Below are 21,527 nucleotides of genomic sequence, written 5' to 3' on the forward strand. Positions count from 1 at the left end.
TGGGTAGCTACGCTCTCAATCAATCCGGTGAGGGCGCAAGAACAAATGCATGCATGCCGGATATGTGAGCGTAATAGTCATGGTGCCTAGGATCATGGTGGGAGGAAAAGTATTGCTTACTAAAAGCGCGATTTTGCGTGCCTCATGGGAGTCAGGGTCATGGTGCTTGCTCAGTACACGATCTAAATAAAGGAGCATAACAAGTAAAGTTCCGATGGTAAGTCTCTTAAAAAACAGGGAATTCATGCGGAGCCCACCCGCATCAGGTATATGAACTTACTGCGTGGAGCCAGTCACCGGCTGCTGCGCCTACCCTAAGGACCCGCTGCTGCTCCCGTGGGATCACAACATCGGAGCGTTATTGTCGGTTAAGTGCAAGGCGCTTCCGGGTGCGCGATCAGGGTCGTGGCCGGGAGGTCACATGATCAGCTTCAGATCCTTTGTGGAACACGCAGAATTGATGGGGCACATCTCTAAACAGGAAGTAGATTTTCTTTGCAACAGTGAGGGCAAAATTTCATACTTTTATACCTTGCCCAAAATGCATAAAAACAAGATTCCCCCACCAGGTAGACCCATTGTGTCGGGGATTGGTTCTCTACTTGAACCCTTGTCACGTTTTTGTGACTTTTTTCTAAAAACTCTGGTACAAAACCCCTCTACCTACATACAGGATACCAAATGTCTCCTGAAACTACTCAAGGACTTCACTGTGGATGAAAGCGCAATTCTGGTAAGCTTTGACATAGAAAGCCTTTATACCAGCATCCCACAGGATGACACCCTGGAAGTACAGAAAAAAGCCCTGAACGAAACACTCTAGACACATAGGACACCCAAGGGCTTCATTCTGGAATTTGCCAGACTGGCCTTGAAGAGAAATTACTTTGAGTTTGAGGGAACCCTCTACCTCCAGAAGGGGGGCACTTCGATGGGGAGCACATTCGCCCAGAGTGTGGCAGGTCTATATGTCTTCGAGTTTGAAAAGAGATTCATACTGAACTAACAGAATCCCTTCCACTCCAACATCGTCTTTTGGAAAAGATACATCGACGACACCCTTGCCATCTAGCAAGGACCGATCGCGACCTAAACAGATTTCATCATATGGATCAACACCTGTGATCAAAACTTGAGGTTCACCCATACAATGGACCCCGATACAATGATATTCCCAGTTGTGGTAACCACTAAGGAAAATGGCCATCTAGAGACCAAAACTCACCACAAACCCAGTGCAAAGAAGAACCTACTCAGATGTGAGCACTTTCATCCTAGACCTCTCAGGGAGAATTTGCCCTATGGACAATATTTGAGATTGCGTTGAAACTGTAGCAAAATTACAGACTACCGCAGTCAAGGGACAGACCTCACTAAGAAACTGTCAGACAGAGGTTACCCTGAAAGGATCCTCAACAAATGCCAAAAAAGAGCACAGAACCAACCTAGGGAGGCCCGTCTAGAGGATAAAATAGAGAAGGATGAGGAAATTCCACTTACATGTGTAACGACATACAGCACAGCTTCCAATCAAATCTAGATCAATCAACAAACACTGGTCCACAGTCAATACAGGCAATCTACATTGGGAAAAACCATAATTCTCCTTCAAAAAAGCAAGGAGTTTGAAGTACTCCCTGCTAAACACAGGCCCCAAGGAAACGAGGCAAGGAACACCACTAACTGTACTGAATGCATGGGGTCTACCGAACATCGTAGGGCACTAAAAGTGTGGCAACTATAGTGTTAGCCACTTGACCAGCAATACAAAAACGCTGGCACTTGAACCAGGGAAAGTGTGGACTCAACGAGCCCACATGAACTGTAACAGCATCAACGTTGTCTACTTGATAAGGTGCCCTCGTAACCTTCAATATGTGGGTATGACTTGCAGGAAAAGAAAATTAAACAAAGAATATGTGAGCACTGCAGCACAAAATAAGGTGCAAGCAAACTACAACTAAACTCATCAAGCATTTTCTCCAAAAAACCACACAACCAATGACATGAGATGGAGCATTATCGAACAGATAAAAATGGGAACAAGGATTCAACAACGTCTATTCGAAAAGGAACAACAGTGGATTTATAGGTTATCCACCCACAAAGAGGGATTAAACGAAAATATCCTGTGGAACTCAGTTCTACCCAAATGAATCGAAATTTGCCTAGCGTAGTAATGGTAAGTTTCAATTCTATTAAGGACACGGAGGCGAGGATTATGCTTTTCTCTCTTCGCTGTTTATTCACATAACACCACACAGCAGCCAGAAAAGCATCAAAACTTGAAACATTTTTGTATTCCAAACACAGGAATATCAGAAAACATCATAATAACATTTTTTAATAACTACAAGTCCCATGAGATCAACATTAGGCAGTCCTTTCTTAGTGTCCATAAATCCCAATATAAGGCGTCCATCCTGTGAACTCCTCCTCTTTCTTCGTCGCGAGTCAGGCCAAAGTCTCAAGCATCTCGTTTCGCACCATCATTCCCTGGCGGAAAAAAGAACAACGTGAGCTAAGCCATCCCCGCTGGGTTCGAAGGCAAGATAACAAGACAACGTCACAAGTCCATGACATGCAATCCAGAATAATAATCCACATTGAAATTCGGAAAGAGATTACTTACCCTAGTACGGGCGGGATCTCCGCAGGAGGTATGGGTGGGATAATCCTCGCCTCCGTGTCCTTAATAGAATTGAAACTTACCGTTACTACGCTAGGCAAATTTCGATTCTATGTCAGGACCGGAGGCTTCGGATTATGCTTGTTCAAAGCTTGTCCACCACCAAACTAGCAATATCCACCACTGGCTTAAAATAGAACCTTTTGAAGGTGGAATCAGACGACCAGTCCGCAGCGCGCATGAGGTCTTCTAAACGTGCCCCAAGGGCAAACGCTTTCGAGGCCATGGCCCCCCTTGCGGAGTGAGCTCCGAACTGCTTTGTATCAATACCAGCTTCCTGCATTACCCAACGCACCCACCGGGCTATAGTGGGGGAAGAGACAGCCTTGTGAGGTTTGCGCAGCGCAATGAGTAATTGCCGCTCGCCCGGAGGGCGAAGTTCCGTAGTGACCTCCTCATAGGTTTTCAAACACTGTACCACACACAACTTAGGGGCATCTGCAAATGCCGGATAAGAAATAGACCTTGTAGCCGATTTCGTACGGCGGCCCACGGTAAAGGTCACCCCATCCGGGGAAAACGCTCTCGCCGTGACATCTAGGGCACGCACGTCAGACACTCTGCGACATGACACTAAACAAAGGAGCATCGCCAGTTTAGCTGATAGTTCCTTTAAGGAGAGATACTTGTTAGGCTGCCATGAAAGAAAAAGGTTCAACACCACGTTAACATCCCACAGGACGGAATATCGTGGCTCCGGCGGTAAAGCCAGACGCACTCCTCTGAGGAGTCGACACACAAGGGGATGTTCCCCGACCGCCACTCCATCCAACTGCACATGAGCTGCTGATATGGCAGAACGTATCGTGTTAATAGTCCGGTATGCTAAGCCGGCAGTAGAAAGTTCCGCCAGAAAATTCAGGATGGGAACGAGGCCTGCGACCATGGGATCCAAACCCCGTCGAAGACACCAACGAACCCACCTGGTCCAGGCCGATCTATACCTCTTGGCAGTGCTGCCTGCCCAGGCCTTGGACAAAAAGTGCTGAGCTGAGTTCGAAAGGCCAGGGAGCGACCAGCGTCGCCTGAAAGCCTCCATGCCATGAGGCGGAGAGAACCCTGGAGGAGATGGTGAGGGACCCCGTCTGGATTGAGGAGGAGACGAGGAAGCCGGGGGAGTAGGATTGGAGAATCCCAGGAAAGTTCCAGAAGAACTGGAAACCACACTTGCGACCTCCACACGGGCGTCACCATCACCACGTCCGTCATTTGGCGGCGAATCTGGGCCGCGGCCCGCACTATCATGGAGAAAGGCGGGAAGGCATACGGTCGTTCCTGGCTCCAGTCCTGGAGGAACGCATCCGTCGCCTCCGCCAAGGGATCCGGTCTCCAGCTGAAGAACCTCGGCAGCTGGAAGTCCAGACGGGACGCAAACAGGTCTATGGAAAAAGGACCCCAGCATGCCGCCAGCCAGTTGAACACTTGAACATCCAGCTTCCACAGGCTGGAGTCTCGAAGATATCTCGAGTGCCAATCCGCCACTTGATTGGCCCGTCCCGGCAGGTATTCTGCCGTTACCGAGACCTGATGGGTGAGACAATAATCCCAAAAGTCTTTCGCCAGATCCGCTAGTGGTCGCGATCGCGGACCCCCTAAATGGTTCACATACCGAACCGCCGAAACATTGTCCATCCGCAGAAGGACACATGACTTCACCGAGTCCCTCGTCCAGCAACGGACGGCGAACGAACCTGCTAGAAGTTCCAAGCAGTTGATGTGAAGTCGCTGTTGGTCGGACGACCAAGCGCCGCCTGTGGAGAAATCCCCGCAGCGGGCGCCCCAGCCGGACCTGCTGGCGTCGGACTCGATCACCAAGTCCGGAACGGACCCGAAAATCGCTCGGCCGTTCCGCGCCTCCATGTGGGCGAGCCACCAGGACATTTCCCCCTTGACCTCTACCGACAGGGGAATCAAGAGGTCGTAAGAGAGCCCCCTGCGCAAATGATGCGCTTTCAGCCGCTGAAGGGCCCGATAGTGAAGAGGGCCCGCAAATATTGCCTGAATTGACGACGAGAGAAGGCCCACCACTCTGGCAACCTGCCGGAGGGAGGTGTGCGACTTGGAAATAGTTTGCCGTAGCACATGTTTGATTTTGGCCATCTTCCTGGATGGCAGACTGAGAGTCGAGTTTACCGAATCCACCACGAAGCCCAGGAACACCATTTGCTGGGCGGGCGTGAAAACCGACTTCTCCCTGTTGACGATAAACCCCAGACCTTGCAACAGGGAGATCGTCTGGGACAGATGAGCGGCCAACTTGCTCGGGTCCTGGCCCAGCAGCAAAATATCGTCGAGATAGACGATTAGCCAAATCCCCTGACTCCGCAGGGTTTCTATGGCCGGATGCAGAATTTTTGTAAAGCACCAAGGGGCCGAGGAAAGACCGAACGGAAGGGCCTTGAACTCGAAAACCATGCCTTTCCAGCAAAACTGGAGGAAACGGCGATGCGGGGGGTAAATGGGAACCACCAAATACGCATCTTTGAGGTCCAGACGGACCATCCAATTGTTCGGGAGCAAAACGTCTCTCAACAGATGGATGCCTTCCATCTTGAAGTGGTTGTACACCACCCAGCCATTGAACTCCCTGAGGTTGATGACTGGTCGTCTGCCCCCGTCTACCTTTTCCACAAGAAAAATATTGCTCAGAAAACCCCCGGGGTGACGTGTTGCTCGACAAATAGCCCCTTTGCGCAGCAGCGCCGAGACTTCTTCGTCGATCAACAGCACGTCTGGTTGAGAAAAAGTTATGGGCCGAGGAGGCTGTAACTGGCGCGGGTGGTCGTAAAACTCTATGCTGAACCCCCGCACAGTCTGAAGGACCCACGCATCCGTTGTAATAGCCGCCCATGCCTGGGGGAAACATGCCAACCTCCCCCCAATAACAACTTGATCCGCAGGGATTACACTCACCGTGTGAATTGTTGCCGCCGGAGTCATTCCGGAAGTTTCCGCGCCCTTGGAAACGCTGACCTCTGGTGGGGTAAAAGTTGTTGTAATTCGCCGAGGAGTTGTAGCCTCCTCTGCCGGAGCCATGCCCTTTACCGGGCTGTTGTTGACCACCACGGCCGGTCGTGAGGCCCCTACCACGACCAGCCCCTCAGGAAAAACGCTGGTGGAAGACCCGCTTGATGGTTGACTGGGCCTTGTCCAGGGAAGTGAAAGTGGAAACAAACTTTCCCAGCTCCTTTATGAACGGCTCCCCAAAGAGACCTCCTTGAGCAACAGCGCCAGCTTCCGATGAAGCCAAATCACCCAACTTGGGGTCCAGTTTAATCAGCAGCGACCGACGCCGTTCGGTCGAAAGGGCACAGTTAGCGTTCCCCAGGAATATAACGGCCCGCTGCGCCCAGTTGGACAACACTTCCGGGCATATGGCGCTGCCCGACACCTTGGCTTCCTCAGCCATATCCAGGATCTTGGTGAGGGGGCCAATGGTGTCCAATAGCTTGTCCTGACAGGAGCGCCAGGAACGGTCGATCCCCTTGTGGGGGTCCTTTACAAACTTCGCCATGAAGGTGGCCATCTTTCCATCTAGTTCCGGCGTCATAGCCACTTTCCCATCCAAAGTCGGGCGGGGGCATTCGCCCCTCAAACAACTGCGCGCCTCCTTCTCCAAGGGCTTGCGGAGGCGGCCCGCCACTAACTGCGCCACCTTGTCCCCAGGCGCCCAAGCAGCCGACCGTGGGTGCATGATTTCATCCGGGTCGAGCATGCCCGAAGTGTCCTTGGGCAACTCCGTCGAGTTAGATGCCGGTCGCCACGAGTCTTCGTCGTCGTCATTGTCAGTATCCGCGGGGGAAACACCCCCCGGGGAGGCCGGGACAGCATCCGCCGGCGTCGAAGGAGTCTGAGGCGGGGCGCCTCGGAGGCAGACCCGGACGCCTTAGCCAGGAAAGCGTCTCGTAGGCGCTCGAAAGCGTCCTTGTCCACGCCTTGCGCATCACTGCAACCACCTCAAGTGCATCCTGCTCAACACCCGCTCCATCCACAGACACGCCATCGAACTCTGGAACCTCCTAGACGCCACAGCCCCTGACGTTGCCTTCATCACGGAGACCTGGATGAACGCCTCATCAGCGCCCGACATCGCCATCGCCATCCCAGAAGGCTACAAGATCACCCGGAGGGAGCGCAATGCCAATCAGGTGGGAGGAGGCATCGCCATCATCCACAAGAACACCATCCGCATCACGACCAGCACCGACAACACCCCACCCTCCGCCGAACACCTGCATTTCCAGATCCACACCAACCCGAAGACCACCCTCAGAGGCACCCTGATCTACCGACCTCCGGGACCACGCACTCAATTCAGCGAGGACATCGCCGACTTCGTCAGCCCGCACGCCCTCCCCTCCGCTGACTACATCCTCCTGGGGGACTTCAACTTCCACCTGGAGAACAACAACGACTGCAACACCAGCACCCTGCTCGACAACCTCGCCAACCTTGGACTCAAGCAGCTGGTGTCCACCCCCACCCACCTCGCCGGACACACACTCGACGCCATCTTCTCATCCAGCAAAGACATCGCCTTCAGCCACGCCACAGAACTCCACTGGACGGACCACAGATGCGTCCACTTCTCCTTCAGAAGAACGACGATCCACCACCACCAGCAACAGGTTGCCCGAAGAAGCTGGAACAAGATCACAGCCGACCAGCTCGCCACTTCCCTGAGCCAGCACCCACCGGCCAGCTCAGCGAACCCCAGCCAGGCCGCCGACAACCTCTCGAAGTGGATCAGCAAATGCGCAGACGAACTCGCCCCTCTGAGGATCCCGCCCAGCAGACCCGGCAGTAAGAGAGCCCCATGGTTCACCGACGAACTCAAGAGCTCCAAGAAGAACTGCCGAGCCCTCGAGAAAGCCTGGAGAAAGGAACCCACGCCGGACAACAGGACCACCCTCAAGCTCGCCACCCGGAAACACCACCAACTGATCCGCACCGCCAAGAAAACGACCTTCAAGAACCGACTGGACAACAACGTACACAACTGCAAAGAACTCTTCAACATCGTGAAAGAGCTCTCCAACTCCAACGCCGGAAACAACGACATCACCCCATCGCAAGACCTCTGCAACTCCCTCGCCTCCTACTTCCACAACAAGATCGCGGACATACACAACAGCTTCAGCACTCAACCGACGCACGCCACGACCGCAGCAACGCCGCCCACCACCACCCTCCGCGCCTGGACCCCGGTCAACACTGAAGACACCGTCCGCATGATAAACTCCGTCCACTCCGGATCTCCGACCGACCCCTGCCCTCACCACGTCTTCAAAAAAGCCAACGCTGTCATCGCACCCCACCTGCGGGACATTATCAACACCTCATTCGACACCGCCACCTTCCCCGAGAGCTGGAAGCACGCCGAACTCAGTGCTCTACTCAAGAAACCTACAGCAGACCCCACCGAACTCAAGAATTACCGCCCTATCTCTCTACTCCCGTTTCCAGCCAAAGTCATCGAGAAGACCGTCAACAAACAGCTGTCCGCCTTCCTCGAGACGAATGGATCCCTCGACCCATCGCAGTCCGGATTCCGTGCCAACCACAGCACCGAGACCGCCCTCATCGCCGCCACCGACGACATCCGAGCCCTGATGGACAACGGAGAAACAGCGGCCCTCATCCTCCTAGACCTCTCCGCGGCTTTCGACACGGTCTGCCACCGCACCCTAGTGCAGCGCCTCAGCAACGTCGGAATCCAGGAGAAGGCACTGGAATGGATCGTCTCCTTCCTCGACGGAAGAACACAGAGAGTCCGCCTACCACCGTACAAGTCAGAGGCCACCGAAGTCATCTGCGGCGTCCCTCAAGGATCCTCGCTGAGCCCTACTCTCTTCAACGTCTACATGAGCCCCCTCGCGGCCAACGCACGCCAACACAACCTCAACATAATCTCCTACGCCGACGACACCCAGCTGATCCTCTCCCTGACCAACGACCCCGCCGCCGCCAGAGCCAACCTGCACGAAGGGATGAAAGAGGTAGCCGAGTGGATGACGACGAGCCGCCTGAAACTGAACTCAGATAAGACGGAGGTCCTCATCCTGGGTTCCTCGCCCTCCGCCTGGGATGACTCCTGGTGGCCCCCCGCCCTGGGCACCGCACCCAAACCGACGAACCACGCACGCAACCTGGGCTTCATCCTGGACTCCTCCCTCTCCATGACCAGGCAAGTCAACGCCGTCTCCTCGTCGTGCTTCAACATCCTGCGCATGCTTCGGAAGATCTTCTGGTGGATCCCTATGGAGACCAGGAAGACCGTCACCCAGGCCCTCGTCACCAGCCGACTGGACTACGGCAACGCACTCTACGCCGGAACCACCGCCAAGATCCAGAAAAGACTCCAGCGCATCCAGAACGCCTCAGCCAGACTCATCCTCGACATCCCACGACACAGCCACATCTCCGGACACCTAAGAGACCTGCACTGGCTCCCGGTCAACAAGAGAATCACCTTCCGTCTCCTTACCCACGCACACAAAGCTCTCCACGATCAAGGCCCGAGCTACCTCAACCACCGCATCAACTTCTACGCTCCCAAACTCCCCCTCCGATCTGCCAGCCACGCCCTCGCTGCCGTCCCACGCATCCGTAGAGCCACTACAGGAGGAAGGTCCTTCTCCTACCTGGCCGCCAAGACCTGGAACTCCCTCCCGGCCGACCTGCGCCTGACCCAAGACCACCTCTCCTTCAGGAAGAAGCTCAAGACCTGGCTGTTCGAGCAGTAGCGGCACCCCCCCCCCCCACCCCAAGCGCCTTGAGACCCTACGGGTAGGTAGTGCGCTCTATAAATGTCTTTGATTGATTGATTGACCACTGGGACCCGCGTCCCCACGTGGCTTCTTGGCCGCCAGAGGTCGGCTAGGATCATTGGCGGGCATCCCCGCGAGGCCCGGCGCCAACTTGGCACACTCTTCCACAATGCGGGCCGACAGCCTATCTTCCATAGGCCCCACGATTTCCTGCACGCAACGGTAAATCGACTGATCCACAGCCGCATAGAATTCGTCGTCTTGGAGGTATTGGTGTGACTCCTCCTCCTCGACGTAGTACCCCTCAGCCATGGCGTCCACAACGCAGTAAAGAAGAAACAGGTATCTGAGGGTTCCGGTGGCGTAGACAAACTGCCACGTGTGGGCCAACCGGAGGTTAGCAAGGTTTTTGGCCGGCGGAACCAGGCAGTCACGAAGGCAGCACCAGCCTTCACAGCGCGCCGACCCTCTCTCCAGAGACCGGGTCGTACCGCCTCCCAACGCGCTTGAGCGGGTAACACCCCAGCGGAAGCTGATGCAGGAAAAGGTGCTGAAAATCGCCCGCGGGCGTCAACGTGGTCACAATCACCAGTACAGACCCCAACGGGGCGTTCGAGTACAGGACAGTACAACCCAAGAGGGCGTCAGGGTTAGGCGGCACCAGGGCTCCGGCGACGTCGACTCCCCAGCGCGGCTCCAATCAGCGAGACGGAAGCCGCGCGCGGGCAGGCGAGACGCTACGGCGCCCTCTAGCGGTGAAATCAACACCGCGGAACACACGGGGACATCGCATAAGGGGCGAAGGCGTCCCCGCGATGGAAGGGGCTCTGGAAGGGAAAAAACCCCACAGACCCCCCAAAGCAATAGCAAATGTCTATGCAAATAGAATGACAAATATGCAAGAAAACACAAGACCTCAGCAGACACAAAATTGTGAAAGAGAGGGAGAATAGTACTTAACTGGCTGCGAAGCAGCGAAGAAAGAGGAGGAGTTCACAGGATGGACGCCTTATATTGGGATTTATGGACACTAAGAAAGGACTGCCTAATGTTGATCTCATGGAACTTGTAGTTATTAAAAAATTTTATTATGATGTTTTCTGATATTCCTGTGTTTGGAATACAAACATTTTTCAAGTTTTGATGCTTTTCTGGCTGCTGTGTGGTGTTATGTGAATAAACAGCGAAGAGAGAAAAGCATAATCCGAAGCCTCCGGTCCTGACATAGAATTCCTATTCGGCCTGTTTTTTCACAGAGTCACGCCTTTGCACTTGAATATTCACATAGAGGCAACAGTGAATACATGATAGGAGTTTGTGCACTATCTTATCTATCATCGATACATACATCAAACTCCAAATGAATTCTGATTCAACCCATGGAGTGGCACTTTGTTATCATAGTGTTCACATAAAAACGACAGTGAAACATAGTAGGGGGCTGTGCAATATTACATCTATTACCTATGTAAACAGTACACTCCTAAGTTAGTGCTACTTGACATGTTGACTACTAGAATCTCATGTTATTATCCACAGAGACGACAGTGAGTACATGATAGGGGGTTGTGCATTAGCATATCTACTACCATTACAAACACCTAACTTCAAAAATTCAGGCTGCGCCTCTTCATAAAGATGCTTTTATGACACATAGCGGCATTGAGCAGTTTCTGTTAACATCCTCTTATTTTAACCCATTATTGCTCGAGTTGTGTGCAGCTTTCATTTAATTGTGGAAAGTTATCTGGCATCATGCAGGGACTAGCTTTTTATTTAAAATAATGGCATACCTTCCCCAGGCCTCACTCACGCACGGGGATGTGTAGGGGCGCTTTAATCTTACAGCTTTATTGTTCCTTAAACTCTTTGAGACTCTAGCTGTTCCACCCCTTGGCCAAATTACACCACGCACCCTCAGCGTGCTGATGCTGATCATGTGACCGTGCGGCCACGCCCCCTGATCGCGCACCCGGAAGCGCCTTGCACTTAACAGAAAGAACGCTCCGATGTGGTGTTCCCACGGGAGCAGCGGCGGGTCCTTAGGGTAGGCGCAGCAGCCGGTGACTGTCTCCACGCAGTAAGTACATATACCTGATACGGGTGGGCTCTGCAGGAATGCCCTGTTTTTTAAGACACTTACCATGATACCATCAGAACTTTACTCGTTAAGCTCCTTTATTTAGATTGTGTACTGAGCAAGTACAACGACCCGACTCCCATGAAGCACGCAACATCACACGTTTAGTAAGCAATCCTTTTCCTCCCACCATGATCCTAGGTACCATGACTATTATGCTCTCATATCCGGCATGCATGCATTTGTTCTTGCACCCTCACCGAATTGATTGAGAGCGTAGATACCTATTACGAATGAATGGTGTAAGTGGTGTTTAAATATATACCCACGGGCTCCATTGATAGCCCCGTGTGTTTATTAATGCATCGATGCATATGCACTTCAAGACTGCACTGACCATAATGACTGCTAGCAGTGGGTAGGTTTTATTCCTGAGTGACTGATTTTGTCACTCAGGCAGTGAATACTACCGTTCACTTCCTCTTACTTTATGAGGTACACTTCGTGATGTGTGTATTTCTGACGTTCTTTATACACACAATTGGGAGCTGAAGGAGCACTTAACCTTCTAGAGACTACATTACAGCTACATATTGTGTTTGCTTGTGATTATATGTTTGTCTTTTCAGATTTTCTCCTTTCGACGAATTGGACGAAAGGACACCTGACCGTGAGTACATGGTTGTGTCATAGTGCTGAAGGGTAGGGTACACCTTTGCGAGTGTATACCGCCCGGGTCATGTTCACTGGTCCTGACGAAAACCTGGTACTATCATCTTCAGGTTGAAACATGTAGCCCTTTTTATGCACTTTATATGCACATTTTTCCACTATAAAAATACCGAAAGTCAATTTAACAAAGAAAGGCATCTTAATAACGCTGTTAATATTTTCCAGTTGCTCCAGCTCCAGAATAAAAATTTTTTAGTGAGTTATATCTGGCCAATTTTTAAATCACTTTTTTCACTCACTTGCACAGCAAAAAATAACCTTCTCCACTGTAATTAGGTGTCGTAGCACACCCGGATAGCATGAGGCTATTCGGGTGGGACCCCAATGCTGAAGCATGTCACCAACTAGATTGGGGAGTGGGGGGTCTTCTTAAGAAAGGAGAATTTACTTTCCTGTGCACCTCTTCCAGTACTGCGGAAACCGTGAGCTGTCTCCTGGGTGTACTCCTCCAACTGTTTGATTATATTATTTCTAACCTTTGCGAAGGTTGTTAGTCTTCTGAGTTATCCTCATGTTATGAATTAAAAAAATGAAGGGAGACAGGAAATTGGCAGTGATCAAACCAGTCGACTACATTGGGATTGTCTACTTCTAGACCGTCGTTCTAAAATATAATGAGATGTTGGGTATCCATAACGTGTGAGTCGGTTTAAGGAAGTTTTGGATCATATGCTTCTGTAAATAGGACAAGAAAACCGGAGAATAAACAAGCATTAAGATTTTAAAAAAACTATAAAAATGTGGTTATTTATTGGGCAACATGAGTTGAGATATGACATAGTCCACATAGAGTTCAACATAGAAATCATTATCCTGGGGGATGAGAAATTATTTTATTTCTTACATACCTAGTACCAGCAAAGCAAACATGGGTTCTACAATAAGGCACTGGAAAGTAGGGAAGGAGTAAGGCACCACCGGGAGATAGAGAAAATTGTTTTTGTAAATCACAGCTATTCCAAGTCTCAGTTTTACCGCTTCTATCAAGAAGGATATTGGAGTAGTCATTCAGAATTAGCAAATCCATGCTGGGTTTAGATGTTTCATTAATCTATGTATCTGCCAATATTAAACGATAGAGGGCCATGTAAATAGTCTATGCACTTGATGGGTACAAGCCTAACTGGTGCCGGCGGAGATGGAGGAAGAAGACTGAATACCACAGAAAAGAGAAACTTAGAGAAAAAAATAAAACTATCACAACAAAAAAATCTGCAAACTAGTAAGATGAGAGGACCGAGGCATTTGAAAAGGAAAGGAGATAAGAAAGTGGTTCAAAGTAAAGAGAAAATACATTAGATAAGCAGGGAAATGAGCAAAATATAGGAACACAACATATAGTAGATCTGTGCAAGGTAGGGGACTGAAGATAAGAAAGGTGATGGGAATCAAGAGAAGAAAGAATGCAGTGTTGGCATAAGCAGAGGGCATGCAAGAGCAAAAATGTGGGGGCGGAGTGAACAGGAAGCAGCACAGGGAAGGTGTTCGCGTCATCTCAAAAAGAGAGCAAAGAAAAGGAGGGGAATGATTGATAATAAAAAAGTCAAAGAAGGAATGGAGGAAAACTGTTGTAACAGACGTAAACTGCTGTGAACCCAGGATGAATAGAAAGGATGGCCATCTTGCTGCTAGGCCACGGAGGTGTGGGGTGGGATAGAAAGTATAAGAAGAAGTCGCAAGTTCTGCTGGAATTCCTATTAAATGGGGCACCCATAATTAAGTGATGAACAACAATGGAATATCTAGGTACAGCAGAAGGACTAGAATGAAACTCGATTTGTTGCTGAATGGACTTGTCAGAGAGACGGGTGGAGAGATGGCTGGATATATAACATCGGAGGTTGTGTTAGGAGGGAATATGGGGGCATGAGGCGAGGTGCGAGAACGCCAAATGGGGCTAACTTGGACCACGAGAAGAGTGATCATGTAGCAGTAGTATTTGATGAGAGCAGTGCTTTAAGGAGCCTGATTACAAATTGCGCCGATTTAGGCGCAGAACTACCAGCTGTTCAAAATTAACTATTGTGTCCGGTATCTTTGCGTCTAAATCTACCCCCATTCCAAGTTAATCACCACAAAATGGAAAATAACCAAGTGGACACAGTTCTTCGAAGTTAGATTCTATATAATACTTGACTTACTTTGTGCATTCATGCTCTCCTTCACCACCTGCTTCAAGCAGGCACTAAACAGAGGGAAGCAGCGCGAGGCAGGGGGTGGAGTAAGGGGGTGATCAGGACGGCAGTGGGCAAGATGTGGTGCTGCAGGGTGGGACATTACATGCTACTGAAGGGGGTTGGGCAGGGGCTGTGCCAGACTGCACTCTAAGAGTAAAGTGATTGAACCAGCCAGATGTTTCCTTCTGGCAAAACCTGGTTTGGTATTCTCACACCTGGGACATCCGGGTGCATGAAATTTGGGCCAGTCATAATAGAGCAAAGGGGCTTTCCACCAAGGTATACTGCTCGGTCCAGCTTGTAATCGGGGCCTAAGTGAAGAGATATAAACATCAAACTAGCAACTGGGTTGGACAAGCCAGCTTCTCAGGCCATGAAGAGGCAATTCTAGTCACATTGCTGTACTCTTCTGGAATAGCACAGACAAACAGAAGAAAACTGTTAACTTGTGTGCTGCCAGCAAAATGTTAGTTCTCTGCATGGAATGTTACCCACTTCCTTTAGTCTTTTAAGCCAAAATACGTTAGCGAATACTTGCGTCCCACAGTCTTTGTTGCTCACCTGGTTCCCACATATGGAGATGTTTAGCAGACGATGGTACTTCATCCCCTTCGCAGTAAAACTTGGCTCACTCTTGAAGGAGGTGCTGCTGGCAAGTGCTGAGAAGTCATATTGTAAGTTCATGCCATCCTTGTACAGTGTAAAGTGGCAGTCATTGTAGCACAGGGATTTGAGCTGGTGGAGATGGAAGTCAAAAGGAGATTAGAGCCTGCTGCTTGTAAACTCCAGACTCTAAAAAAATCTAATTGACCTCCAGCACTGGAGCGACTCAATATTTGACAGGGGACACCATATGACAGTGTGACAGTTTAGGGAAAAGGGGGATGCATTAAAAATTTCTTGACTTAAAACAGAGAAAATGATTAGTGATAACAACACAAACTATGAATTCTTCCCAGTAAAACTAATAACCATCTTAAAGTATATATACAGAACCCAAAATGTAACCCCATCACATGTAGTATGTGTATGAGGAGAATGAAAACATACACATCACAGTCCCCAGTTGCAGCCACTTTTGGTTAACTTCTCTGTAATAGTTTATTCCAGTCCACTTTACAAGATCACCGTACAGTGGAACAGTAAGCCCTCTACCGTCCCTCCAAAGCGACACAGTCGCTTTGGAGGGACGGTAGAGGGCTACCATCCCTACTTCGCACATCCCAGCAGGTGGTCATAGCACGGCGGGGAACCGAGGGGAGGTGGGGCGGGGTGGATGGGCCTGAGGGGATGGAACATGTGTCCCAACTGATAGGATTAATTGTGTCCTACGTGAAGTGATGCGAAACAAAATGACAAACCATGAACAACTTCTGCGCGACTTGCCTGAAGCCCTGAATAACAAGATTAAGTATCCCGGCGGCCCCCTGCCTCCCCCTACCTCTGGGCAGCCGTACCAATGGACCCTGCATGGTCACGCGCCCCAGCAGGCACCACATTCTTTGCCCAAAGCTCACCCTTCTTAGTTGTCACCACTGTCCCTCGCACATGAATAGTCACTTGCCCTTTTCAGTCACTGCTGTTCCGTCGTCACGTCTGACCTCCATTTTGATGACGTAGGTGTCCCACATTGTTATGCCCTGGACCACCCCACTCCGGTGACCTGCCATGAGTAGAGTTGCCTTTTCTGCCATGACCCATTTTCGGAGGTCATCCGTCTAGGCTGCCCCTGAGGAGGGGCCCGAAGCTTTCCAAATCATCGCGATGCGGCGCTTGTGGAGTGCCAGTGCTGGGCCTACCATGCCACATTCCAGCTTGATGTTGGTACTGTGTGCCATTCACCCCACCAAAGAAACCCAGGTGCGGGAGCCAGTTACCTGCTGACTAGGTCCGACACTCGGGTCAACACCTCCATTCAGGCTTGTGAATCTTGGGGCATTCCCATACCATATGGTAGAAGGACGCCCTGGTGTGGCACATGTTGGGCAGCCCACTGCTGTCCCTAGGAACATACTCCCAATACGCAACGAAAAAAGCACAGATGCACCATAAATTGGAATTGTTCAAAAGTAACAATGTTCATATCAAGGAACAAATAGTGAGGTCCAGAGGTCTTGTTTGTTTGATTCTTTATTTTTCAACAGCAGAAAATGAACAGCCGACGCGTTTCGTCCCAAGACGGGACTTCTTCAGGGCATCAAGAAGGAAAGTCACTTGTGATCAGGATATGGGCCAAGGTATCCGCAGTGCACCATCCATGGGTTGTGCACCTGAGCTTATATAAACGACCCCTCTAAGTGAAAATATGTATAGTTTGGAAAGTCACTTCTTGCTACTCCGCCAGATTTCGCGAGAGAAGCATGGATCGTCATCCAGAGCCCGAGCTGCTCACCGTCAGAACGTATAGCATCTGATGGTCCATCAGATGTTATACGTTCTGACGGTGAGCACTGCGGATACCTTGGCCCATATGCTGATCACAAGTGACTTTCCTTCTTGATTGATATTTTTAGCTAACATTACAAGCCCGGCTGCATAATAATCCTGGAGGATAGAAATATATATATACCCCCAGACGTTGTTGCTTTAGAACTTCTTGTTTGCAAGTACGAAATAGACCTCCGCCTTCGGTGCTCCGCTACACAATCATTTCCATTGCCAGGGATTTATCTTCTTATTTCCCTGCCCTGAAGAAGTCCCGTCTTGGGACGAAACGCGTCAGCTGTTCATTTTCTACTGTTGAAAAATAAAGAATCAAACAAACAAGACCTCTGGACCTCACTATTTGTTCCTTGATATGAACATTGTTACTTTTGAACAATTCCAATTTATGGTGCACCTGTGCTTTTTTTCGTTACAAGTTAAAGTTCTGTTTAGGACTGTCATTGTGATGGCGGGTGTCTTATCGGTGTGCACATAATTCCTTTCCAGTATCTAGAAAGGGGTACATTTTATACTGAGGTTATTTCAGATCAGGTGCATGCTTATGAAGGTTCTGCCATCTGCCATTTTTTAATACTCCCAATACGCCTTGATAGGTATGCCTGAGGCAGATAATTAAACTGCAGGTATTTAAAGCATGCATTCGCTGTGTTGCTTTTAGTGTATTGTTTTGCTGCTTTGCACCGGACGACTGTGACGTCCATCTGCATACATTGGGCCCACCTGGCAAGGTGCGTGTCATTACTAGGCCTTGTCAATTGTTCTCGCAGAACACTGTATAAGGTCACTACAGCTATTTCGTGGGTCAACAGGCAATGCAATGGGCGCAGTGCATTGGGACCCCATCTGACCAACAGTGCATGAGCCAGTGCACCATATGCCACAAATTCAGTGGCGGCTCCTACGCAACTGGGGAGGGGCCCCTTGCCTGGCTCAGAGCCAGCAAATGTATATTAAAACGTTGTTCTGACATCTTTTTACATTACATTTGCCAGCTCTTAGTCAGTGCTGTTTGGAGGGCGGGGGACGAGGTATGGGCGGGGGAGGAGGAGTGCTAAGTGTACTCCACTCCCTAAGTGCATCTCAGGCCGACCAAAATACACATTTGCACCTAGGTTTTCTCCAGCCCAGCAGCATTGAGCAGCAGGGCTATAGAAACCCCACAGACTCCCTGGTCTGGGCATTTGTTCTGCCTGTTCAGACCAATCCCGCGCTGTAGAGGACAGGGAGTCCGTCCTATGGGCTGCTGGGACCAGCAGGCAGGAAGAGGAAATGCAGCACGAAGAGACGCGTCGCTGGGGCAGTCGGGCAGCAAAAGGTAAGTTTTATTTTTTTTATATTTAATCCCCGGCGCGACCCCCGCGTGACCTCATCCCACCTTTTCCCCTGCCCCACCACCCTTCGTTTATGGCTGTCGTCACTGCGCAAACTGTCCAGCCCCTAGTTCATAGGCTTCCCGCAGCTGCGCACAAAACAATAGCCCACCCTGGTCAAACAGACCTCCTGTGGTCACAATGCAAGCAGTGGCTCATGGGCGCGCATCAAAGGTGCAAGCAATAGCACTGGTGTCCAGAAGCTCCCAGAGTGGGAGTGACTTGGCATAAGGGAATGGAGTCACTCTAGTGCACAGATATTTAATCCAGCAGCCTTTACAACCATATATATGCATGGCAAGCAACATGTAATTCAGCAGGCCTTTACAACCATATATGTGCGTGGCAACAGAATCCCGGGTGACTTGGAAGGAAAAGAAACTTCCTCTAGTCTGGTATGCCCTATAATTTTCTCGAGTGTTATACGTTCCAGACCCGCAGGGGCAAGAGACCGTCTCATCAGCCAGTATAAATGCGTCTCAGCATAATACCATTCATAATTGGGTGCTCATAGTCCTCCCTCCTGAACTGGACATTCAGTCTTATGCAGTGCCACTCTCTTACGCTTGCCTCCCCAGATCAAGTCTGAGAGCAACATAGACAAATCGGTAAAGAAATAGTGCAACTGCAATGTTGGAATTGCAGAAAAGATATACAGTAATCACGGCAATACAAGCATTTTGGCAATAGCTATTCGGCCTGCGGAGAATGAAGTAACGTGCACCAAAAAGCTAGCAAATGCCTAGAGCTTGCTAAGACCCTACTCAAATTGTGTTTCCCCAGGTCATCGTTGTCATGGTGCACATGGACTCCGAGATATTTGAAAGTGTCGGATGCACACCTCGATTTGGTTTCAAGGGTCACTGCCAAATCTTGCAGCGTCTGTCTCTGAAGGGGAAAGAGACAGGACTTCTCCCAGTTCACCCTAAGACCCAAGTGGGTCCTGAAGTCGTCTAGGGCTGTAGAACTCTCCTTCTTTAAACAAGGTAAAATTGGTATACACCTAATTGGTTTATTTATATTGCCAATAACTCCCTAGTGTATGGTACTAAGTGTACCTAAGGCCTATAAATTAAATACTACCAGTGGATGGCAGCACTTATTGTGCCCTTCACTGCAGAGGAACTGTAAAGCATATCTCCATGCCTTCCCATTGCAGCCTGGCAGTGAAGTTTTAGGACTGGAAATCTAACTGAAATATGAAGTAAAAATGTTTTCCAAATATTACGAAAAAATAGATTTTAAGAAAGTTTCCGTCTTCCTGCCTGACGTTACTGGAGAACAATCTGCATTCTTGCTCTCCCACTTCACACAGCCATTAATGAGTATTTGAATAGGTGTGAAGGGGTGTGAAGATCCTTCCAGGAGGAAATAATAGGCTGACCTGAATGGGGGGAAATTACCCCTCTGAACATGACGGATCATACAGGATGGGGCTGTGTCAAATCCTTCTTGAATGGCACAACCTGCTTGACAGGTCTGCTGGGGTTTTTCATATGACACTTGGGGCGCACTTCAAAGAGACCTTCCAGTCACAGGTAAATGTAGCCGACACTTGGGCAGGGCCCTTCTTTTGTCCCCCCAGCCAGGCAGCCCCCAATCACACTGGGCCTCTTTGCAACATGACAGTCGCAAAGCCTCTTTAACAGCTCCACTGGATTTACATATTACATTTAAGGCATACTTCAAAGTAGGGAAACTGAATGCTAAAAAACGTAGTCTGAGTGACCAAAACTCAACTTTGTTCTATTAGACTGCTGTCTCTGGGGGACTGCCCCATAATGGATTTTAGTATTTGATGTGGGAGGACACTAGAATTACCATAGCAAAGCCGAACACAGACCCCCTACTGAGGCCGAAGACGTCAGCTATCTTGGAAATGCTCAAATTGGGAAGGGTTAGCTCTGGGAATCTTTACCCTATTTGTTAGGGCTCCCCAATGGGTAATTCCCACCCACTAGCTTGTGCAAGGAATAAATGTGGCGTCTCCAAGCACCCACTTCAGAAGAGTGTGGTACATGAGAAGAGGACTAAGCTTGCTGTCGGTGACCTAGGAAGATCCCTAAAGAACTGGACTTGCTCTCTCAGGACAATGAAGTGGACGCCAAGAGTCATACAATAATGCTGACATCTTGTTCAAGCTACAGGGACACAATACGCAAAAAGGGGCATTTCCTGCAACTGCCCAGCTGATCAGTGGAAACTGTACCTGGACTGGACTCTAGTCCTTTAAGTTTCAATCTACCAGAGGCCCTGTGGGGTGTTAGAAGTGTACTTCTATGTTGGGTTGAAACTTAAGGACAAAAGTCTAAAGAAGAAATCTTTGACCAGGTCAAATCTAGTTAAGTTTTCCCCATGCGTGCTCCATCATGGTCAACATCAAATTGCGCCTTGGTCTTGGCCATGACCATTGACTACCTTCGGCACTTTGTGCTTCTTGGGATTATTCCTACTTGCATTTTTTGCATTTTTTCATTTTGGTGTGCTTTTGTTTATTCCATTTTACTCTATTTTTCCAACACTTTTGGGGACTTTTATTGTTCTGAATTTCATCTTTATTACAGTTTATTGTATTGCTGAAATACTTTACACATTGTCTCTAATGTAAGCCTTTCTGCTCTGTGCTGTAGCTACCAGGGAGTTGAACTCAGGTTAATTTAGGGACATAATGGGTTCATCCTGACAAGGATTGTAATTATTACTTGACGTGGGTACTTACCATCTCAATTAACAACCCAATTTGTTAAAAAAGACATCTCTCAAATAAGTTCTAAAACCCCAGATGGATTTTAACCTGTGGGGGCATCATACATTTGAACTGATATGAGGCAAGAACCAAATGAAGGAAGATATGAGATGGCAAACAGGTCAGATTCAATTACCTCAATTGTAACAAATATTTTTTTTGCCTGAGTGGTTTATTATGTGTATGCCGTGCATGTCCTGTGCTTGCTCTCTCAAGAGAGCAAGTCCTGGGTGCTAGTTTTTCTGAATGCAGAAGTGCCTCATGAGTGCCTATTCTGTCTGAGCTTTGACTTGCCTAAAGTAGATCTTGCCCATTGCATTCCTTTTCTCACTTTTCCCCACTAACTCCCTGTATGATCTTGAGCAGCTCTGTACCCAACATTCTGTTTTCTTTCTCTACCTTGCCCCCGGTCCTTGCCAAAGTCCCTGACATGTAATTGCTAAGTGAATCATTATGACTGACTGAAACCAGTACGTGTCACATATGAGGTAATCAAATTTGTAGAGTCATATTTTTTC

General features: G+C 49.5%; 1 protein-coding gene across 4 annotated transcripts in view; it reads right to left on the reverse strand.

Moving 5' to 3' along the window:
* Positions 1-21,527, reverse strand: part of ELAPOR1 (endosome-lysosome associated apoptosis and autophagy regulator 1) — a 483,435-nt gene that overhangs the window by 100,533 nt on the left and 361,375 nt on the right. For all 4 annotated transcript variants that reach the window (XM_086923178.1, XM_086923177.1, XM_086923176.1 and 1 more), the window contains exon 15: positions 15,010-15,183. In XM_086923178.1, coding sequence (XP_086779304.1) covers positions 15,010-15,183 — 174 coding nt within the window. The remainder of the gene's footprint in view (positions 1-15,009; positions 15,184-21,527) is intronic.

This window comes from Lissotriton vulgaris, chromosome 5 (genome assembly GCF_964263255.1).
Source record: "Lissotriton vulgaris chromosome 5, aLisVul1.2, whole genome shotgun sequence".
Lineage (NCBI taxonomy): Eukaryota > Metazoa > Chordata > Amphibia > Caudata > Salamandridae > Lissotriton > Lissotriton vulgaris.